The sequence below is a fragment of the Eptatretus burgeri genome, chromosome 7 (genome assembly GCF_056783735.1).
Source record: "Eptatretus burgeri isolate ZD-2024b chromosome 7, Ebu_testis_v1, whole genome shotgun sequence".
Classification (NCBI taxonomy): Eukaryota; Metazoa; Chordata; class Myxini; order Myxiniformes; family Myxinidae; genus Eptatretus; species Eptatretus burgeri.
Window position 1 is genome coordinate 111806769 of NC_140967.1, and position 19870 is coordinate 111826638.

At 45.8% G+C, this 19870-nt stretch overlaps 1 protein-coding gene and 1 pseudogene across 1 annotated transcript in view; one reads left to right on the top strand and one right to left on the bottom strand.

The window, feature by feature from the left end:
- Positions 1-19870, top strand: part of LOC147024102 (serine/threonine-protein kinase D1-like) — a 163102-nt gene that overhangs the window by 112490 nt on the left and 30742 nt on the right. Inside the window, exons 13-14 of the mRNA XM_085890367.1 lie at positions 1679-1731; positions 9956-10170. Of these exons, the coding sequence (XP_085746493.1) occupies positions 1679-1731; positions 9956-10170 (268 nt within the window). The remainder of the gene's footprint in view (positions 1-1678; positions 1732-9955; positions 10171-19870) is intronic.
- LOC147024103 (uncharacterized) lies at positions 6596-8402 on the bottom strand (annotated as a pseudogene).

Sequence of the window (19870 nt, forward strand, 5' to 3'; positions counted from 1 at the left end):
CAGACAAACGGGTGAAAACATAACCTCCATCCACCTTCGGTGACGGAGGTGACGGCAACAACTGGGATGCAAGAAGATCAAAGATGGCTGATTAAACAAATACCACAAGCTATGGTTGTGATCCGTAATCACACTGGTTTCTGTGTCTCCTGGTGATGACGACATGACAATATGGATTCCGATGTTGCCCGCCTCTTGTCTGCACACTCCATCAGATTGATACATCAGTCAGTTTGTGCATCCCCTCCCTCGTGCTGCAATCATTACAGAGATCCAGCCTATCAGCAGTTTTCAGATCTGTGACTTGTCCTATTTGCACTTTGTCATCAACAATTAGTTGTATGGGTGAAGTGTCAACAGAGCCCTTCACCCCTGAATCTTCCAAGTACCCCACATTCGAACAAACAAGCTCACACCCCTTCTGACTACCATTTTCAGCATGCTGCTTTCCAGGGATGCCTTTCACAGGTGATTGCCCACCCTTGGTGCATCCTCTCTACTAAGGTTAGACAGTGGAGGAGTTTGCCTCAGTTCGCAGCCTTGGTCAGGCTGACCTCACCGGTGGGCTCCACCACAAACACGTTTCCCCTTGGATTTCCTTTGCAAATGATCCATTCCTATTCTGCTAATAATCCTGGATTTTGCTCCGGCCTGAAACATGGTTCCTCAATCAGACACGGGCAACGGGCATGGATTGGAAAGTCGATGCAATTGGCTTTACGGTCACGCCTTTTCTTCCTTTGGACGTCCTCCTTCTTCAACCTGACACTTACCCCTCTACACGCATCTTGCATGCTTTGGAAGTGCTCTGCAACCCACTCAATAACTGGATATCCTCCCACAGTGCCATCGTCATTCACGACACGGAGCATCTGCTCAATTGGCAGCCACAGCTCCCTTCGAATGAACAAATAAAGGGGGTGAGTATCCTGTGGATGAGTGAGAAGCCATGTTGTATGTGTACACCACTTCTGACAAATGACTTGGAGGAAGAAAGGACACAGGGAAGAATGAGAGCAAGGTGAGGAGCAAGTTGACATTGGGAAATTTAAAAGCATAACACAGAATTAATAATACAAGTTCCAATAAGCTGTGACTTTGACAACTTCACTTATTCCTGTGCTGTCAGACCAATTACCAGGGAATCAAAAGCAAAATGCAGAGCAAGAACCTTGTCAGCAACAGAGCAAATGGAATGAGTAAAATTAAAAATTAAAATGAGCAAATAATACAGTACTTGAAACATACCAGGAAATGGCACAACAAGATTAAATTACACAACCACCTGGAAGGTGTTTAGGGTTTTCTTGACCATGGAGCAAAGATACAATGAAAAATAATTTGGGGGTCAGGTGAGTAGGGGAGAAAAGTATCATCAGAATTTGGAGCTCAAAAGAAACATGAAAAACAGACATAAAATACCCTAGCCCCCGTTGTTTTAGTAATTTTTCTGCATGGAGTTAAAGGGCTCGCCCGTATTCATATACAGCTATAATAACCGTCGGTCTACCAGTCGGTCATCTTTGATCAGATCGTAAAAATAAAGCGAGTGGTCCGTGTATGCCTTCATGTCTTGTGTTTGTGCCAAGTATGAACAAAATCGGATGTGCTTGATTTTCTTTCTACGACCATATAACCTTTTTCCTTTGTCTCTCCCTGGCTCTGTGTTTTTGTGCAGGAGACATTGGTGTCAGTATCTCTATTTCGAACTGTCAGGTCAAGGAAAATGTGGTACGTGTCTTTTTCTCAGCACCTTGTTTGGAATCTTTTGATGAGCAGTCTCATCATGTTCAATCGGTCTTCTTTTGTAGCATTTTACACATATGTGAATGGCCCAACGAGCTATCTTTTTAATATACGGTACATGCAAAGGGTGTAATTTTTTAACTCCCCCCCTCCCCACCCACCCCACCTCCCTTACCCCATTCCCCTTTCCCCTTCGTTCCCAATAAACACTCCATGTAATTAGTTTTCACAACTAATCAGGAACTGAGAAAGGTGAGACATGGCTGCCTCCCACAGATATTATTGAGAATTGGTTAATTATTTATTTTACTGCTTATTATTATTATTATTTTGTATATTTGTGACTGTCATTCCTGAATTTTATATCATTTCTGGGAGTGTGGCTGTGCCACTGATGCAGTGCCCCATTTCCAGTAAGCTGGTACTCATTTTGCTGACCTCGGAAGGATGACAGGTTGTGTCAACCTACCTGGTGTTATCTAATGGCACGAAAGAGGCTCAATCTCAAGACCCTAAGATCTTAAGCCAGCCACCTGAACCATTAAGCCAACACTGGGCTTTTTTTTTTGTTTTTACTGCTCAACGTAGTGAATGCTACTGTCTTGTAATTAGTTCTTATTACAAGAACTCGTTTTGTGCTTATTCCAAATTTATTGCAATAGGATCTTTGGCCGAGAAGTTGAATGCGGTTCACACACATGAATGAAGCTGAAGGATATGCTTCCATTTTGCAACTAAAGGGTCACACAAGGAAATACACAAGCAACTTGGATACAGGAGGGGATCACTTGGCCCATCAAATCTGCAGTACATCTTCACCATATTGATTAAATGTAACAAATTTATCAATGAAAGTTCATTGGGGCATGGTGTTTGTGGGGTGAATTGGGGATGACAACAGTTGGGGCAACCGTACACACATATTGTATATTATTCAGGTACCAATGGATACCCTGTGGTTTCTGTCCAGATTATTTTTTATTATTCTTCCACCAGACATAGACACTGTTTATTAACCTCTGCCATCTTCAAAGATGGATGGAGGTTACTGTTTTCACCCCTTTCTGTTTGTTTGTTTGTTTGTTTGTTTGTTTGTGAACAGTATTACGGAAAAACTCCTCGACGGATTTCGACGAAACTTGGTGGGGGGGGGGGGGTTAGGTATGGTCCAAAGATCATGCCATTAAATTTTGGACTTGGCCCCCCCCCCCACAAAAAAAAAATTGTTACCCGCCCAAAAAAAATTGTTAGAGAATTTTTTTTTTTGTATTTCTACATGTTTTAAGTGATTTCCAACCCCCCCCAAAAAAAAATTGTTACCCCCCCCCCAAAAAATAGAGAATTTTTTTTGCATTTCTACATGTTTTGTGATTTCCAACCCCAGCACAAAAAAAATTGTTACCCCCCCCCCAAAAAAAAGAAAAAAAAGAAAAAAAAATCCTCACATACTTAATGCACATGACTTATTTATATTCAGGACACAAATATGATAATTACAGAGCTAAATCTTTCCTATAGTTGTCTTCAGTAAACCAAAGATCACTATAGCAAGAATAACATTAAATTGACATGGTGACAAACAATATGATATCTTTCGAGTACATTTTGTTGGAAAGTCATTGTGATACATATACTTCTCTTCCCAGACAGAGTACTTCAAAGTAATACATGATCAAAATTAAACATATACTTCCAGTTTAAATCCATGAATCAGACAACACTAAACATCAAATACATATACAGTTGACATCTATTCGTTCATTCATCATCACTCTCCGAACTGTCAGAATCCGTGAAGTCATCATTTTCCTCATGATCCTTCATGTTGTCACATGTTTGAAGGCTGCAGGCATCTGTGCACTTCACGCCATTCACCAGGCACTGACAAGATGGCAACTGGCAGCTTCTCTTGCACTTGCAAGACAGGAACTCCAGGCCAACATCGGGGGCTATGGGACCAGTCATCCAGTTGACTGCGAGCTGTCCCACTTCATCCACGGTCCACCCATTACTGTCAATAGGATTTTGTATGCTGGACTTGCTGGTCAGGGATCTCTGCCAAATGGCTGCTTGGTAGATTGCCCTCACAGCATGCATCTTCCGGCAATCCTTGCATGGAGGCAACTGCGAAGAGCCTACGTTTCCGTTCTTGATTCTGAATAATTGGTACCGCATTTCAATGACTTCTGAGATGTCTGTCTGAGCCACGTAAAGACGACAAGTGAACACCTTCAGATTTGTCAGTAATTCTGCAGACAATGTCCAATCTTGCCCTAGTTTTCTGAATGCCTCTTGGAACTGGACATTCTCCTTCAGAAGTTTCAGAGCAGCCCATTTTCCTCGTCCACTGAATGCGCTGATGCTATCGCATCCAGTGAAGGCATGAAACCCAAGCAAGGAAGCACATACATTCTGACCAATGGCATCAGCTCCTTTCTTTACATCAATATACCTTATTCTGGTTGCAGATCCACATTTGCTATACATGGCGCAGTCAATCCTGCTTTGGAATACCAAACACAAAATAAATACATATGTGTCCTCAGCAACTATGATGACTGAAGAGTAGTTGCCAGATGCCATTGCCAGATGCATGCTTAGCATGTAGCAGGATCCGGGTATCTGCTGCTTCTTGTGTACTTGCCAACTCTGCCACATCTGATACAGAGTTGCTGTTGAATTTGAAACACTTTTCTCCACTTGTAACATAGACAGTTCTTTGGGCTAGTTGCTGCCTTCGTTGCGGTTGCTGCCATTGTTCCAAAATGAAACGAATCAGGTTCATTTTACTTGCTCTGCATGCAAGGAGGCATCTCCATTGTTGGATTTTGTGGCCTGCCACAATGTTAGTGAAACGGATTCCTTGCTCTGAACCCCTCAATGTCCTCTCTGCCTGTTTGATGGACATTTGTTGGTAAACATCAAATATCAAGTCAACCCTTGTGCTGCCCTCAGAAGCTCGGAGAACGGAAGCAAGCAGCTGATCTGACAGTTCTTCAAAGGTCGTGTTGTCACCATGCGTCTTATGAATCATGCTTATGCCATTGATAATACAGGCTGATGGTTGTGGAATATTCTCAGAACCAGATGAATTACCCTCCAACTTTCTTGCGAATGCTGACTTGTTGGTTTTCTTCAGGCTCCCATCATTTGCTAGAGCCCAAGGGAGAGGTCCAAGGGGATGCTGGAGTACATCCTTCATGTTGAGCCTCTGCTCGATGCCACCAGCGGCATGTGCCCAAACAGCTTGCGGTCGCTTTTCATGCCTATTTTCTTTTTGACAGGTTAGGTTTCTGTGTCACTTTCTTCTTGTCGAATGTCTTCAGACTCATTTTGGGCAAGCGATCAAAGAATGGGATCTTCCTGTTTGTGAAGGCGCTTTTCTTCAAACATGAGGTAGGCTTTGTTTGCCCTCTCTTGTGCAGTCAGCAGATCCATGGATACCTCTGGCAATGCTGTTTCTCCTGTTGATAGACACACCAACTCAGAAGGATCATAACCAAATGGATCTGTCCAATTATTCTCCATCAGTTCCACCAGGGATTGAACAGCATCCTCATCCTTGCGCATGCGGGTCCTTGAGAAATCTGGGTGGCTGGCGGGGCTGCTGACATCAGTCATCCTCCTCAGCTGTTTCAGGCACACACTCCGCTACTCTGCTGTGATGTAGTAACGGCTGACGGCACCAGGGTTAAGGCTCAAACCCTTGGTGCCACCTGAAATATATTACAAGTTGATTATTCAAATGTATGAGGTAATTTTATGAGAGATGAAACTACACTACATTTGGATTGGGTTCTAGATAGACAGGTACCTGCAGTCTGTGTGTCACGGTCGACTGTTTCTTCAATCACCTGATCCACTGGAATTCTGCCAAATGTATTGTGGTCAGTCATCTGCACAGAGAATCCCCCTCTAGCATATGCTGGTGAGCCTGGAATAGCAATGCAGTCATTTCTTTAGTGATGGTGCATTAATGTTGAATAGTATGAAAATTATGACATACAAATCATGAATACTGACATTTTTTAGCTACTTGTACCTTAGGATGTGTTTCAGCAAGCTGTGTCATCTGACTGTAGTAGACGGATGCATAGCGTGCATAGCTTTGCTTGTCATATGCAAAGAACCAGGGAATGATGGACCTTATGCATGCCAAATGGAGGAGCCAATTGCCTTCTCTGGAAGCTCGGATTAGCCCCAACAGTGTGTCAACTAGATCCACGAACGACATCCAGAAGGCTGCCAACTGGCCATGACTGGTACGTAGATGAGTCAGGAACTCTGTGAACCTCAGGATGACTGTGGTCACAGAATGGTCCTGCATTGCAGTTTCCAGTCCATCACTTGAGACATTGTCCTTGAATTCTTTCATGGCTCGAATGGTTCCAGTGAGTTGACAAGCATCATCTTTGTGATTATCTTCAAGCCAAGCAGGGAATCGTTTCCATGCCAATCGCAGTAGTGCCTCATCTACCAGCTTACACAGACGAACACCTCTGTTGTAACTGCGTCCTCCAAGCACATCTGGTATGGATCCCTCTGAGATGATATCACATTCAACAGCAATGTCACGAAGTCCAGCTGAGCCGAAACGTTTTCCAATGATGGAGATCAGATTCATCAGTGTGTGGAAGACACCCATCCTCAGCACAACAGGCTTGAACTTTATCTGATTTTTTCAAACAACCTCTGCAGCTTTGGCGTATAGAGCCTGATTAAAGACACATAATATTTCATCAATGTCAAGGGCCTTCATGATTTTGATGATGTTATTGAGGATCTCATTGACAGTAGATAACTTTGTGGCTGGTGTGTTTATGGTAGGGAGATATCCTAAAGTGTCCTTTCACACTGTGATGTTATCTCTTGTCATGATGTTGAACCCAGTCCATGAGCTCACCAATTGCTCAGCTGTATCAGTCATCCTTGCTAATGACCACATGATGTTTTTCTCTAGTGCGCTTTTCATTTTGGGATCATGATTAATTGCAACAGGCCTAGTTGATGGTGGACCTTCTCTTATCCCTGCATTATATTCAGGCACATCAAGTGGTACTGGAGTTACACTACGGGTTTTCTTTGAGATTACAGGCACTTCCTTCTGGGGCACTGTGGCAGTGGAAACCTGTGGTTGGACAATGATGCCGTTCACCCTGTGGGATGTTCCTCCACCACTAAGTGTTTCTTCTTATCGATCAATGTTGTCATAAGCCAAAATGGTAGGAACACAGGGGTGACTGCTGGATGGCAAGATCACTCCCTTGTCAGCTTGCTGTGCCTGTTTCTGGAGAGAGAGGACAGTACCTAGTTCTTCCAACTTTGAATAGGACACACTGTGGCCCATTCGGTTCAAAACTTTGATCAGTTCCACGTTTCCAGTCAGCGATTTGACTCCCCATGGTAACAAGATGTGCTTGGCAAGACTTGTCGCCCCTCCACTTACAGCATACACACAATCTTGACCAAGGGATTGTATCACCCTCTGGAGTCGTGGCATTCCTTCTGCTGAGTCACCAATGAGGAGAGTTCTGAGAAACAAGATTAATGTTTCTGGAAGCTTTAAATATTCTGCATTCAGTTCATCAGGTTTTGGAGGCCATGGCATCTTTGGTATGGATTTAATTTGGTCTCTGATGTATACTGCAGATTGGTTGATGACATCTCTTATGTCATTTGTAGACTTTAGTTCCTGGACCTTATCCTTGAGCATAACATTATCTGTAAGGGCTTGTGCAAGTGATAAATTATCCGGATATACAAGAACCCTACCATTTGTCTCAGTGATGAAGTGGAGAGACTGACAAAATTCTGCCTCCGACTTACGGCGGATGTGATTTTTGGTCTGTTTCTTCACATCTTGGAAGCCATATGTTCTCATGAATTCTACAAGTTTGTCAGTTAGATGAGTCAGGCGAACAGCCTGAGGATTAGTGAAAATAGTGTCCCTTATGTGCTTGAACAACATCATGTATGATTCTTGTTCTGCTTCTTGGTCGGCCACATCTTCGTTTGCCATAGTTGCAGTCACAGCTTTGGGTTTCTCATCCCTCGTGTAATTTCTGTAACAGGTCTTATGATAGTGGGCCTCTGCTGCCACGAGTTCTCGTGATGCTATGACCAGAATTTTGTCGTCAAATTGCCTAATGGCTGCTTGTCGAACCTTGTCATCAGACCGGAGCTCTAAAGACTGCATGAGTGGTTCACGGGTTTTGGATCCTGTGATGTATTTGGTTTTCTAATCACAGAAAATACAAATTTTATCCATAACACGAGATGAACTAGGGCCATCACGCAAGGATTTCCAGGGATCTTTGCCAGCAGAAGAGTCTTCTTTGGATGAAAGGCTGGCAAGTGTTTTCTTGTGAGTGAAAGAAGAACGACAGTTTCTATGATACCATAGTTTTTAGGCAAAATCATATTCACAGAGATTAAGGATGGCATCAAAGTTTTTTTTATACTGGCAGCATTCTGAAGCGCTTCTATATGGACTGTGGATCCTTTGGGTTGGTGAGCTCACTGATTGGCGCAATGAGCGTGTGAGGTGAAACTTTTTGGGGGAGAACAGGGTTGACATGGTTGAAGGGTGAGAAATGAATAAAGAGAGACAGCACATTCACCTTTTCATGAGACCCTCTCACAGACATTACAGTCATGATGCATATAAATTCACCCATCCATACTTCAGCTACCCATCATTCCTGCCAACATCCCTCTTCCCCTCTATCTCCATAACTTCCAGGTACCGAGCTAAATCCAATTTAAACAGATCTACTGTTTCTGCTGCCTCGACCTTTCCAGGGTGACAATTCCATGCATTAACTACTCTCTGAGTAAAAGTCCTCTGCCTCACTACCATCTTAACTCTCCTCTACTTTACTCTCACCCAGGCAAAAATATCATTTCTTTCCTGTAGTAGGACCTGTTACCAACTATAGTATATGAGAGTAGTCCTCTTGTATACTGTAGTTCTGTCGCATTTTTGCCTGGGCAGGCTATGTATGGCCCCTGGTCCTATCACTGTCTACTCAGCTGAATGATTCTTCTATAATTATTTTGTCTGTATCATCCTTTCTTTATCAGATCCCCTTGTAATCACCTCTCATCGTACCAGCTGCTCCTCATAAATTTGTTGAGGTAGGGCCGTGATCAGTTTAGTTTCTCTATGTTGAACCCTCTCTTTGACAGCAAAGTCCTCCCTCAGACATGGCGACAAAACTGTCCACAGTATTCTCGATGAGGCCTCACAAAATTCATGTACAAAACCACCTCCTTTGATTTACAAGTCATACCCACTCCCCTCCATAAGAGAGAATTTGTTTTCAGAATTGTCATCGTTTTCCACCCACAATACCCCCTCCCTTTGGCAGGGGTCAGTGGTAAAACCGTTTGCACTCTTTTGTGTGTACGCGGGAATGCAAGTAGTCTCCCCACACTCACATGAGGGGGGTGGGGGGGAGGAGGGGGGGATTTATTTCGAACAGACTAGAGACATTGCCATATTTTATCAAGTAGGATAATTTATCCCCCTGTGAATACAACCTAAAATGCTATTAGGTCGACTTATGGATGCCTGGCACTGTTGTCTGATTACTGCCCCCACCCCACCTTCCCCACCGGTGCCGTCCAGGTCCTTCTTCAAATGTGACATGCTCCAAGCTTGCCCCTTTACTTGCATTATGCAATCCGTAATTTGATTATTCTTTCCAATCCCCAGCACCGGACATTTCCTTATTTTAAACAACGCTACATCTGCCAATCTATTGCCTAATCTATTTAGTAGCTTGACTTTCCTGAATCTAATCTCCTCCTTTCTGCTATCTACGTTTCCTCCAAGCTTTGTGTCATCTGCAAACTTGGAAAGCCGACTCTTAACCCCAGTGTCCAAATCGTTGATGTAGATTATGAATAAGAACGGTCCTATTTCTGATTCCTGCGGTACCGCAGTGCTTATAACCTCCCAGCCTGACATCCTCCCATTCACAACCATTCTTTGCTTCAAATCATTAAGCCAGTTTTAAAGTCGATTCCAAATATTTTTTAAAGCAACGTTGTATTTTTCAAGTAAATTCCAAACACGACAAAGGAAGAGCTGGAAATGAAAGAGATTATTCAGATAATACCCAAGTATGGTGAAAAGTATGTGGAGTTGAGAATGCAGTTAAAAGAAGGTTTATGTGCATGATCCATTGGATCTTCCCTTTTTCAGGACATCAGCAGCATGTATCAGATCTTCCCAGATGAGGTACTGGGCTCTGGTCAATTTGGTGTTGTTTATGGAGGTGAGTACTTGTGGGTTGATTGGCAGAGATGCTCTGTGAGTGAAACGAAGCAAAAACAAAATACTTTTGTGTGGCATCAGGGTTTATTTAACAAATATATCCAGAAAATAGTTTTGCAATGTCATCCTCTGAGGTTTATTTAGTAAATACATCAAGGCAGTTTGGGGACATTGAGCATGAATGTTGATTCTATGATTGATTTAACAGAAGCTGGTTGGATACTTTCATATATATATATATATATATATATATATATGTATATATATATATATATATATATATATATATATATATATATATATATATATATATATATATATATATATATATATATATATATATATATATATATATATATATATATATATATATATATATAACAAGCCTGGTGTTGGCGCAGTGGTTAGAGCAGCGGGTTGGGATCCAAAAGGTCCTGAGTTCAAGCCCCGTTGGGCCACTGAATTAATACACCAGGGGGTTGACTCAGCCTGTCATCCTTCCGAGGTCGGCGAAATGAGAACCAGTGGACTGGGCCGGTGTATACCCCGGTTAAAATAGGTGTACCATATCCCTGTGTCGTAAGAGGCGACCAGGGTTGCGTCAGGAAGGGCATCCGGCGTAAAACATGTGACAAATCACTATGCGGATCATACGGATGATCCGCTGTGGCGACCCCTAACGGGAGCAGCCGAAAGAAGAGGATATATATATATATATATATATATATATATATATATATATATATATATATATATATATATATATATATATATATATATATATACACACATTGTTGCGGTTCTCGGAACCGCGTGCATCCAACAGATAGTGGGCCCAAGACAGTTATTCCATTATTATACGTGTAGATAGTCCCTTTCCTTTTGTCTAGCGGGATAACAAGGGAGTGCATTGCGATGATCTCATAGCGAGGTTTGCTTACATCATTTTCTTCTTCATTTCGTCCCTACTCTTCTTTTCTGATTATTCCTGAGGTAAATCTGAGCCACGTGCACCCGGCGCTGTGAGATGGGTCCTCAGCAAAGGCCAAGCAGACACTGCACCCACAACCCTCCGTACAAAACACAACCTGCCAAACGCACTCACAGCAGTAATTTCCACCCGATGGTGTTTTCCACAACACAGGAAGCACAGCCAGCATGACACCCACGCTGCACGAAACGCGTACGGAGGCCGATAAAGGAGACTCCATGCTATGTTAGGCGGAATATGAGTGTGCGAGGTAGAAGACGGTACGTTCCTTTTCAACCTCAATATCCGACATATTGCTGTTCGCCCCGCGCACACGCTAGCAGAATCAGGCGAACGTGAGCACTGACCACGTGGGTCATGGCCGAACCCCGTGCACTGTATAGAATGTGCTCGAAGGCAGACACGTACGCCGCTTGCAAAACATGCATGGATTTATCCATAACGTTGTATCTTTGGCCCTCGCTGGCAGCAGCGGATTCTCCACAGATGGTGAACGTCTTCTCATCTCTACGGGCAGCGAAGCTGCAATCGAGCCGAGGAATGTACAGTGCGGGCCACGTTGGCGCGCGTTAAGCGAGCGCGTTGATCGGCGCTGGTTGAACACCCGAGCGGGCATGCAGGACCCTCAGCCGGTCTCCAGGGTGTGGCCCGGGGGTTTTTGCAGGACGATTCTTTTATCTTTTATCTATTATGTGTGCCAATTTCGGTGTGGGCGATTCATGTCATGTCGTGGGGTTGGAGAGGAGTATTGCCGCTGTCTGGGATGGCCTTGCCGGAAACGAAGTGAGGCGGTTTCCGGCCAAAGTTTGCGGGCCACGTGAGGGGTCGGAGACAATTGGAGCGCCCGATACAGGTGATGACGTTTCAATTTGGGGTGGCCCCTCCCCCTGCGCGGCATGTCCCATAAAGGTCGGAGCAGTCCCTCCGCCTTTCTCTCTCTCTTTCTCTTTCGCTCGCTCGATCTGGCCTCGCCCTCGTCCCTCGGCATGACCCGCCTCCTGCTATCTGGACTCCGCCTCCTCATCTCCGCCCACACGACGTCAACCCCGCCCGCTTACCTGGTCCCGCCTACCACTCTGTCCACACACCCTGGACTCCGCCCCTTCTCCACTCAAGCCCCTCCTTTCCGAACACGGTCTCCACACTCTGCTGAAGCCAGAGACAATGCGCCAGCTGTTGGGTGCCACACTACGGAACCACCCCCCCCCCCCGAAACGTATTGGTGGCGTGTCGTGCTTTCAAGCATAAAGGTACCAAGAACGTAGCCTCAACTCCTTTCCCTTGTCGTTGCAATACTCCCTCTTCATCGGGCTTTCTGTCTGTGTGTGTGTGTGTGTGTGTGTGTGTGTGTGTGTGTGTGTGTGTGTGTGTGTGTGTGTGTGTGCGTGCGTGCGTGCGTGCGTGCGTGCGTGCGTGCGTGCGTGCGCGTGCACTCTGGCACCTGTCTGCTAAAGTAAGACTGCAGAAGATCATTATTGTTATTATTGTTATTATTTTCGCGTTAAGTCTGCTCTGTGTCTGCTTTTGTAAGTTGCCTGTTTATTTGCTGCACCACACCTCTCCCCCTATCTCTGCACAACACACCCCAATAAATCTTTATCGTACCACATACCATTCCTTGCCCATTGTTAATAAATTATTATTAGGAATGTTCCCTGCTCGTTTTTGTCTTTTCTTCCATTGATCCAGCATGGTCCGAATCCTAGTTTCGCCGGGACTTTATTCCCAACGATACGTTCCTTTCAGCCGGTACGTCCTTGGCAGTGTCGCTTGGCTGCATCCGATCTGGAAAAGCTATCTGATCCGGTGGAGTGATCTGGTTCGGACAAGGCGTACCGAGGGTGTGTTCCCCGGTAGTTAAACCACGTGATTAATTAGGTAACCCGATTAACCCAAAGACGGGAGGACCCTTGGTCATGCGGTGGAGTTATTGGCGTCCAGGGTCGGTTAAGCGACCCGCCGCGTCATGGAATTATCTGTGTGTGACGGCCGACAATTCCAGGGAGTCTCGTGGGAATCGACATAGCTTCCCCCACCTAGTGGTCTTCTCACCCGACCCCCGGCCCGCAACAATATCTATATAAGAATATATGTATATATATATATATATATATATATATATATATATATATATATATATATATATATATATATATATATATATATTAGATATATACTGTATATTAGATACATGTCACGAGCCAGGGTTTGAGGCTTCCCAGGAGGGGAAGCATTTGAGTTCCTCCCAAACTCCCAGGATCCTGAGGCTACCAGCCGCAGATAACTCTGTGGCCCAGTGGGTTGTTAAACAACCATGAATGCCGATCGGCACTGCCAATCCTGGCAGGGTGTCACTGATTCACGTGGGTACCTTCCTTATCTTTGTACAGCCACACCAAGAAAGGTTATTGCCCTCAACGTACACCTGGATTACTGCTGAGCAATACATTGAGTGTGCGCTAGCTAACAAGAGCAAATCACGCAGGGTAGAACTTCCCAGCTCACACTACGCGCAGACTACACTGGACCAATGGAGAAAATGATGCTTCAAACTGGGTACATTTACAATGCAAGCAATTTATTGACAGCAAAGGCAAGGAAAGGTACGTGGACGTTAAGCAAAGGATTTAATACAAAAGAAAATATGTACAGCAGGGGAAAGCAAGAATTGGTGAGGTGCGGTGAATGAAATACAATTACTTACAAACACAAAAGACAGTGCAGAGTTACCCCAATCCACAAACGTTTACAATCTTAATTATGCTGTCAAAACAGCCGCCATCAGAATCATTCCCCGAAGAAGTTAGAAAGTAGAGAGACAGAGACAGACAGAAAGAAAGTATGACACATTTGGTGACCTGTGTTTACTAGGTTCGGTTGATGTAAAGCTAGGTAAGGTAAATGCGCCAGAGCAGTGCGTCGCTGCATACACTTTCCGCCAGTACTCCAGGGGCCTCTGTCTGGCCATTCCCCAAGCAGGTGCCTGGTCCGTCCCCATCTCCTTGAGATGAGATCTTCTCATCCAAACTCTCTCTTCCTCTTATGTGGTGACTTCAATTGTCATCACGCCAGTTGGCTAGGTGTGGGTACCTCTCTCACCTGCCATGGCACCTCAGCAAAAGCTTTCTGCGACTCATTGGGACTGACTCAATCGGTCAACTTCCCGACCCGGATCTCAACCAATGGTACTCCATCTCTTCTGGATCTGGTTTTGACAAATTTCCCTGACAATTTCTGCTGCTCTTCCTTCGCTCCAATTGGTTCTTCTGACCACGTCTTTGTCAAAGTGGACATCTCTCTGGCTGTTATCAGAGAACCACCTCACCGCCGTCGAGTCTGGCATTTCACTCAAGCCGACTGGCAGGGTCTCCGAGCAGCCATCAAACTTACAGACTGGTCTCCTATCACTACTTTCTCAAACATCAACTCATCCTGGGAATTCTTTCAAAGAAACTTGCTCTCCCTCATGCACAGATTTATCCCCTCTCGTGTTCAGTTGTCTTACCCTTCCTCCCGCCCTTGGTTTACTGAAGCTTGTGGTGAGGCAGTTGTCCTGAAACAACTTGCCTTTGCCTCATGGAAAGCAAACCCAACTGAGGGCAATCTCAGTTCTTTCCACAAAGCTCGGAACAAGTGTGTATCTACCCTCAGGAGAGCCAGAAAACAACATCTTTCTCATCTCAAGTCTGAACTCTCAAACCTCTCTCCCTCCTCAAAATCCTGGTGGCGTTTAATCAAATCTGTTTCTGGTGTATGTTCCCCCTCCATCCCCTCCCTTACCTCAAATGGCCGCACTGCTGATTCCACACGTGATAAAGCTGAATGTCTAAACTCGGTGTTTGCAGCTAAATCTTGTGTCCTAAACCCATCACTATCTCTACCCACTTTACCCAGTCGCACCCAACTGTCCCTGGACTCTGTATCCTTTTCTCCTGACAAGGTGGAGAGCTTGCTTTCAAACCTCGAGTCAGATTCTGCAACTGGTCCAGACGGCATCAGCCCACGTGTCCTCAAAGCCTGCTCTTCTGCTCTTGCTCACCCTCTCTCTGTTCTATTCACCCTCTCATTTGCCCAAGGTCATCTGCCATCTGCTTGGAAATCTGCTAACATCACTGCCCTGCATAAAAAGGTGCAAAAACAGATCCCTATAACTACAGACCAATCAGCCTTCTCCCAATCATCAGCAAGGTGATGGAATCCATCATCGCTTCAGATATGAAATCCTTCCTCTTCTCCAATGGCTTGATTTCCAATCATCAATTTGGTTTCAGACCAGGTCACTCTTCCCTGGATATGCTGCTTCTGCTCTCCCATCAATGGATGGAGGTCCTCAATGCCAGACAGGAAATCCGAGCCGTATCCCTGGACATATCACGTGCTTTTGACACAGTCTGGCACCCTGCCCTACTCACCAAACTCTCTTCCCATGGTATTCAAGGCCATCTCCACTCATGGCTCGCAGACTTCCTCTCCTGTCGCAGTCAACCTGTGGCCCTAAATGGAGTTCTTTCATCCCCTCTACCTGTGCAGGCTGGAGTTCCTCAAGGTAGCGTTCTGGGCCCTGTTCTTTTTCTGGTTTTTATCAATGATCTCTCGGACTCTCTGGAAAATCCTCTATTTCTCTTTGCCGACGACTCCACCCTCTGCCGTACCATCTGTCATCCCTCAGACCGGCAAGCAGCAGCTTCTTCGCTCACTGCAGATCTGGATAAAATCACAAACTGGTCCAACACGTGGAACATGTCTTTCAATCCAGACAAATCTCACACTCTCACTATGTCTCTTCGAAAGGACCGTTTACAAAACCCCCCATCCACTTTCTCAACAATCCTCTGGAAGAAGTCTTTTCTTTCAAGCTTCTAGGTCTCACTATCTGCCATGACCTTTCCTGGGAAAGTCACATTTCCAACCTCGCCTCAAAAGCCAGTCGCCGACTGGGAATCCTCCGTCGTGCTAAGTCCTTCCTCGGCCCTCTTGAGCTCCTGACCACTTACAAAGCTTTTGTCCGTAGCCTGATGGAGTACTGCTCTCCCCTCTGGGCTGGTGCTCCTGCCTCCCACCTTTCTCGGCTTAACGCTGTCGAAACCAGGGCATTTAAGATCATCGGCATCTCCCGCAATGAAGCTGAGTCTTTGGGCCTCTCACTCAATCACCGCAGGTTGGTCGGTGGTCTTTCTGTCTTCTACCGACTCCTCTCCAGCCTTGCCCCCCTGCTCTCTCTGCGATTTGTCACCACCACATTTCCACAGGGCGCTCAAGGTCCGCCAACAACCCCCTTCTGGTAAAACTACCAAAATCACGAATCACTGCTCATCTTCACTCTTTCATTCCTCTTTTTTCCCGCCTTTGGAATAAACTTCCTCACTCTATTCTTTCCCATTCTTCCCTCCAGGCTTTCAAAACAGCTGTTCACCACCACCTCTTATCTTCACCCATCCAAATCCTCGATCTTTTCTACCCCCGATAATCCACCCAAGCCCACTTCCTTCATTTCTCCTGCTTTCCTTCCTGAAAGTCCCTGAAATGTCCATCTTCTCTTCGCCATGTTCCCCGTCCCATCCCCATCCCTCTCCCTTCCACAGTTCACCTAATGTTCCCCACTGTTTTGTCCCTTCCACTCCTGCCCCTCTTGTCTCATGCCTCCTTGCTATGAGTTGTGTGTTTGCTCTCATACGAGCCTCGACCAAGGTATACAAAAAAAAAAAAAAAAATGCTGATCAACCTTCTGCAACCACGAGGCATGTGGTCAGCCCATTGGCCTCCTCCACTTACAAAGCTCCATTGCTGAGAGGATCTGGTGAACATGATCAGCGTCAGGAAAATGAGCAACATGTCCATACAGCCGCAGCAGATGCTCACAGACAACGCAGGAAACAAATCTCATTTGAGTCTCCCTCAGCAACCGCTCATTGGAAACAAATTCCAACCAGCGATAGCAAATGATTCTCCGAAGAGACCTGATACCAAAGGAATTAATTCTCCATCTCCGATCCCTGGTCAGAGTCCAAGTCTCACATCTGAAGAGCAAGACTGGAAGTACCAAGGACCTAAAGACTCGGACTTTCATCCTCCTCCACAGGTGGCGACAAGATGATATGATAACCGACAGCGCCACACCCCATGATCCAGTGAATTCATTACTCCTCAGGCCCGACCTAGACGTCTATTGACTTCTGGCTCACATCCAGCAGAGACGTGAATATCACTGCCAAGGTATGTGAATATCTCCGTGACCTCAACATCCTCACCACAAATAGGTGCAGATAAGATCGCAGCATCCAAGATGTCATTGAAATCCTGGATCTTAGTTTTGATCCAGGAAACCCGTAATCCCAGCGGCTCCGACTCCTCAATCGGCACCTCGAGGGCCCCCAAAATAATACCCAGAGTATTCGCAAAGATGACTGCATCATCTGCGAAATCAAGGACAAAGATCTTGACATTCCAAAACGATGCACCACAGCTTGATCTGTCTGACATACTTCCGCAGAATCCAGTCCATACAAGCGCTGAAAAGTGTAGGGGCCAGACACCCCCCTGACAAACTCCAGCAACAACTGGAAATAAGTGAGAGATTGTATCACCACATCTCACAGCACTCTCAGTTCCAGAGTGTAGTTGAGAGATCAGATTGATCAGTTTTGGTGGCACCCACGAAGACCAAGAATCCTCCAGAGGGCATCCCGATTCACTGAATCAAAAGCTTTGCAGAGATCAACTAAGGCTGCAAGCAGCCCCTTCCAAAACTCTCGTCTGCCTTCGGTGAGGACCAAAAGGGCAAGGATGCAGTCAATGATTGACTCTGGTGCTCAAGCAGATGGTGGTGAACCCTATCAAGAATTATCCGAGCAAAGACCTTGCCCGACACTGAGAGCAGTGTCACTTGTTGCAGTCCTGGTGATCACCCTACCCTTTCCAGAGAGGAACAACAAGGCCCCTCTTCCTGTCAGTTGGGGTGATGCCTGTATTCCAGGTAGAGCACAGAACTGCATGCAATGACATAAGTACAGCATTTTCACCAGCCTGATAAGTTCAGCATGGATGCCACAAATCCCAGGAGCTTTACCCCATTTCAACCGGTTCACCACAGCCTGTGTTTCGACAAATGATGGTGGATCACAGTTGATTGGAGGGTCAGCAATAGGGATAGTATCAGCCCTGACATCCAACTCAATAGCTGGTGGATCAGCCTGGTGCAGCCACTCAAAGTAACTGGTCCAGCGGGCCTTCACTTTGGACTCCTCTGTCAAGAGCCTACCACCCTCCGCTCTAACTACCGAGGTAGTTACACCGATGTACACCATTGTACACCGATGTACACCATTGTACACCGATGGATGGGCTTGGATGAACACAATGCATGAACTCCCCTGAAAGCAGGACAAGAATCACTTGACCACAGGTGATGCTCTTCCCCCTCACAGATTCCTTGTACATAAGCCTTCTTCACCCTTGGCGCATGCACAGTTTTACGCCTCAACTACCTAAACAGCTCAGCTCTGCCATTAAGCCTGGTCCTGTGACTCTCGACATTGGTATCCAGTTTCCCTTGAGAGAAAATTTTTCTTCACCTGATGGTGAGTTCTAAGACATCCACCGGAAACCTCAAGGATGGTGGTCTTGAAAGCACTCCACAACTCTTCAGGATTCCCCAAAGCACCCAGACCCCCTAAATCCTCACTCAGCCTGTTCACAAACTCCTCAGCTACCCTCTCATCCTTGAGCTTGCCAATATCCAGCCTTGGCCTGGATTGCAACATTCTCCCAGATTTAAGCTGCAACTTCAGAGTTGCTACAACAAGCCTGTGTTCGGTATTGAGTAACAGTACTCCGGTAGACCCTGCTGTTCTGGATCATCCTCCAGCGACCTTTAACAAGCACAAGGTCAATCTCCTTTTCCACACCGCCAGGGTTGGTATATACCACATCCAGCGATGAGCCTGAGGGCGCTGAAACCATGAACCAGCCACCCTAAGTCCATGACTTCTTGCAAAGTCAAGGAACTTTGTGCTATTCTGGTTCACAGTTCCAGACCCATGGTGACCAATACATGTCTTATAACCATCCCTATCGGTTCCAGTCGATGCATTGAAATCCCCCAAGACTAGAAGAGTATCTCGCCTTGGTCACTGATCAACCACAAACTCGAGCGTGGCATAGAATGTTAGAGTCCTTCACGTTGAGATCACTCACCTCAGTCGGAGCATTTCCAGAGGTCAAGGAAACGACACCCAAGGAGTGATGAATCCTTCGTCTCAAAAAATGCTCGTTGACAGGTGTTTCCTCAATTATCACTGGAGTCAGCTTAATGGACACATCTACAGCAACTCCTTGGGCATGGTAACCATCAGAGCGACCAGACCACGAGGAGGTGTAACCACCTGCCATGATCTTGCCACTCGCTGGTCTCCAAACTTCAGAGAGTGCTGCAATACTGATGTTCAAACGCTTGAGCTCTGATGATAACAAAGACAGGTGATCATCCTCTCCTTGGGATAGGACATTCCAGGCACCCACTCGAAGGGACCGCCTCAGGTTAACCCAAAGAGATCGCCGTATGGTGAACGACTCCTCAGTACTATTGCAACACACACAATACCACAATCTTCAGGTTACCCCATGGTTTTCCTCCTATCATCAAAGAATGGGGGTCCCGAAGGATATCCCCCAATCCTGTCATCCGGTGAGCTGCCCTGCGGAGGGCAGCTGCACAGGAGCATTTTCAGATTTCTTTGCGTTTTTGTGTTTTGTGGAGTGAAGGGATTTACCGTGGCTGGAGTGCAAATCCTGCCACCAACCTCCAAAAAAAATAGTGATCCAACTGCAGGAGGATATCCACAGACACAGTTGGG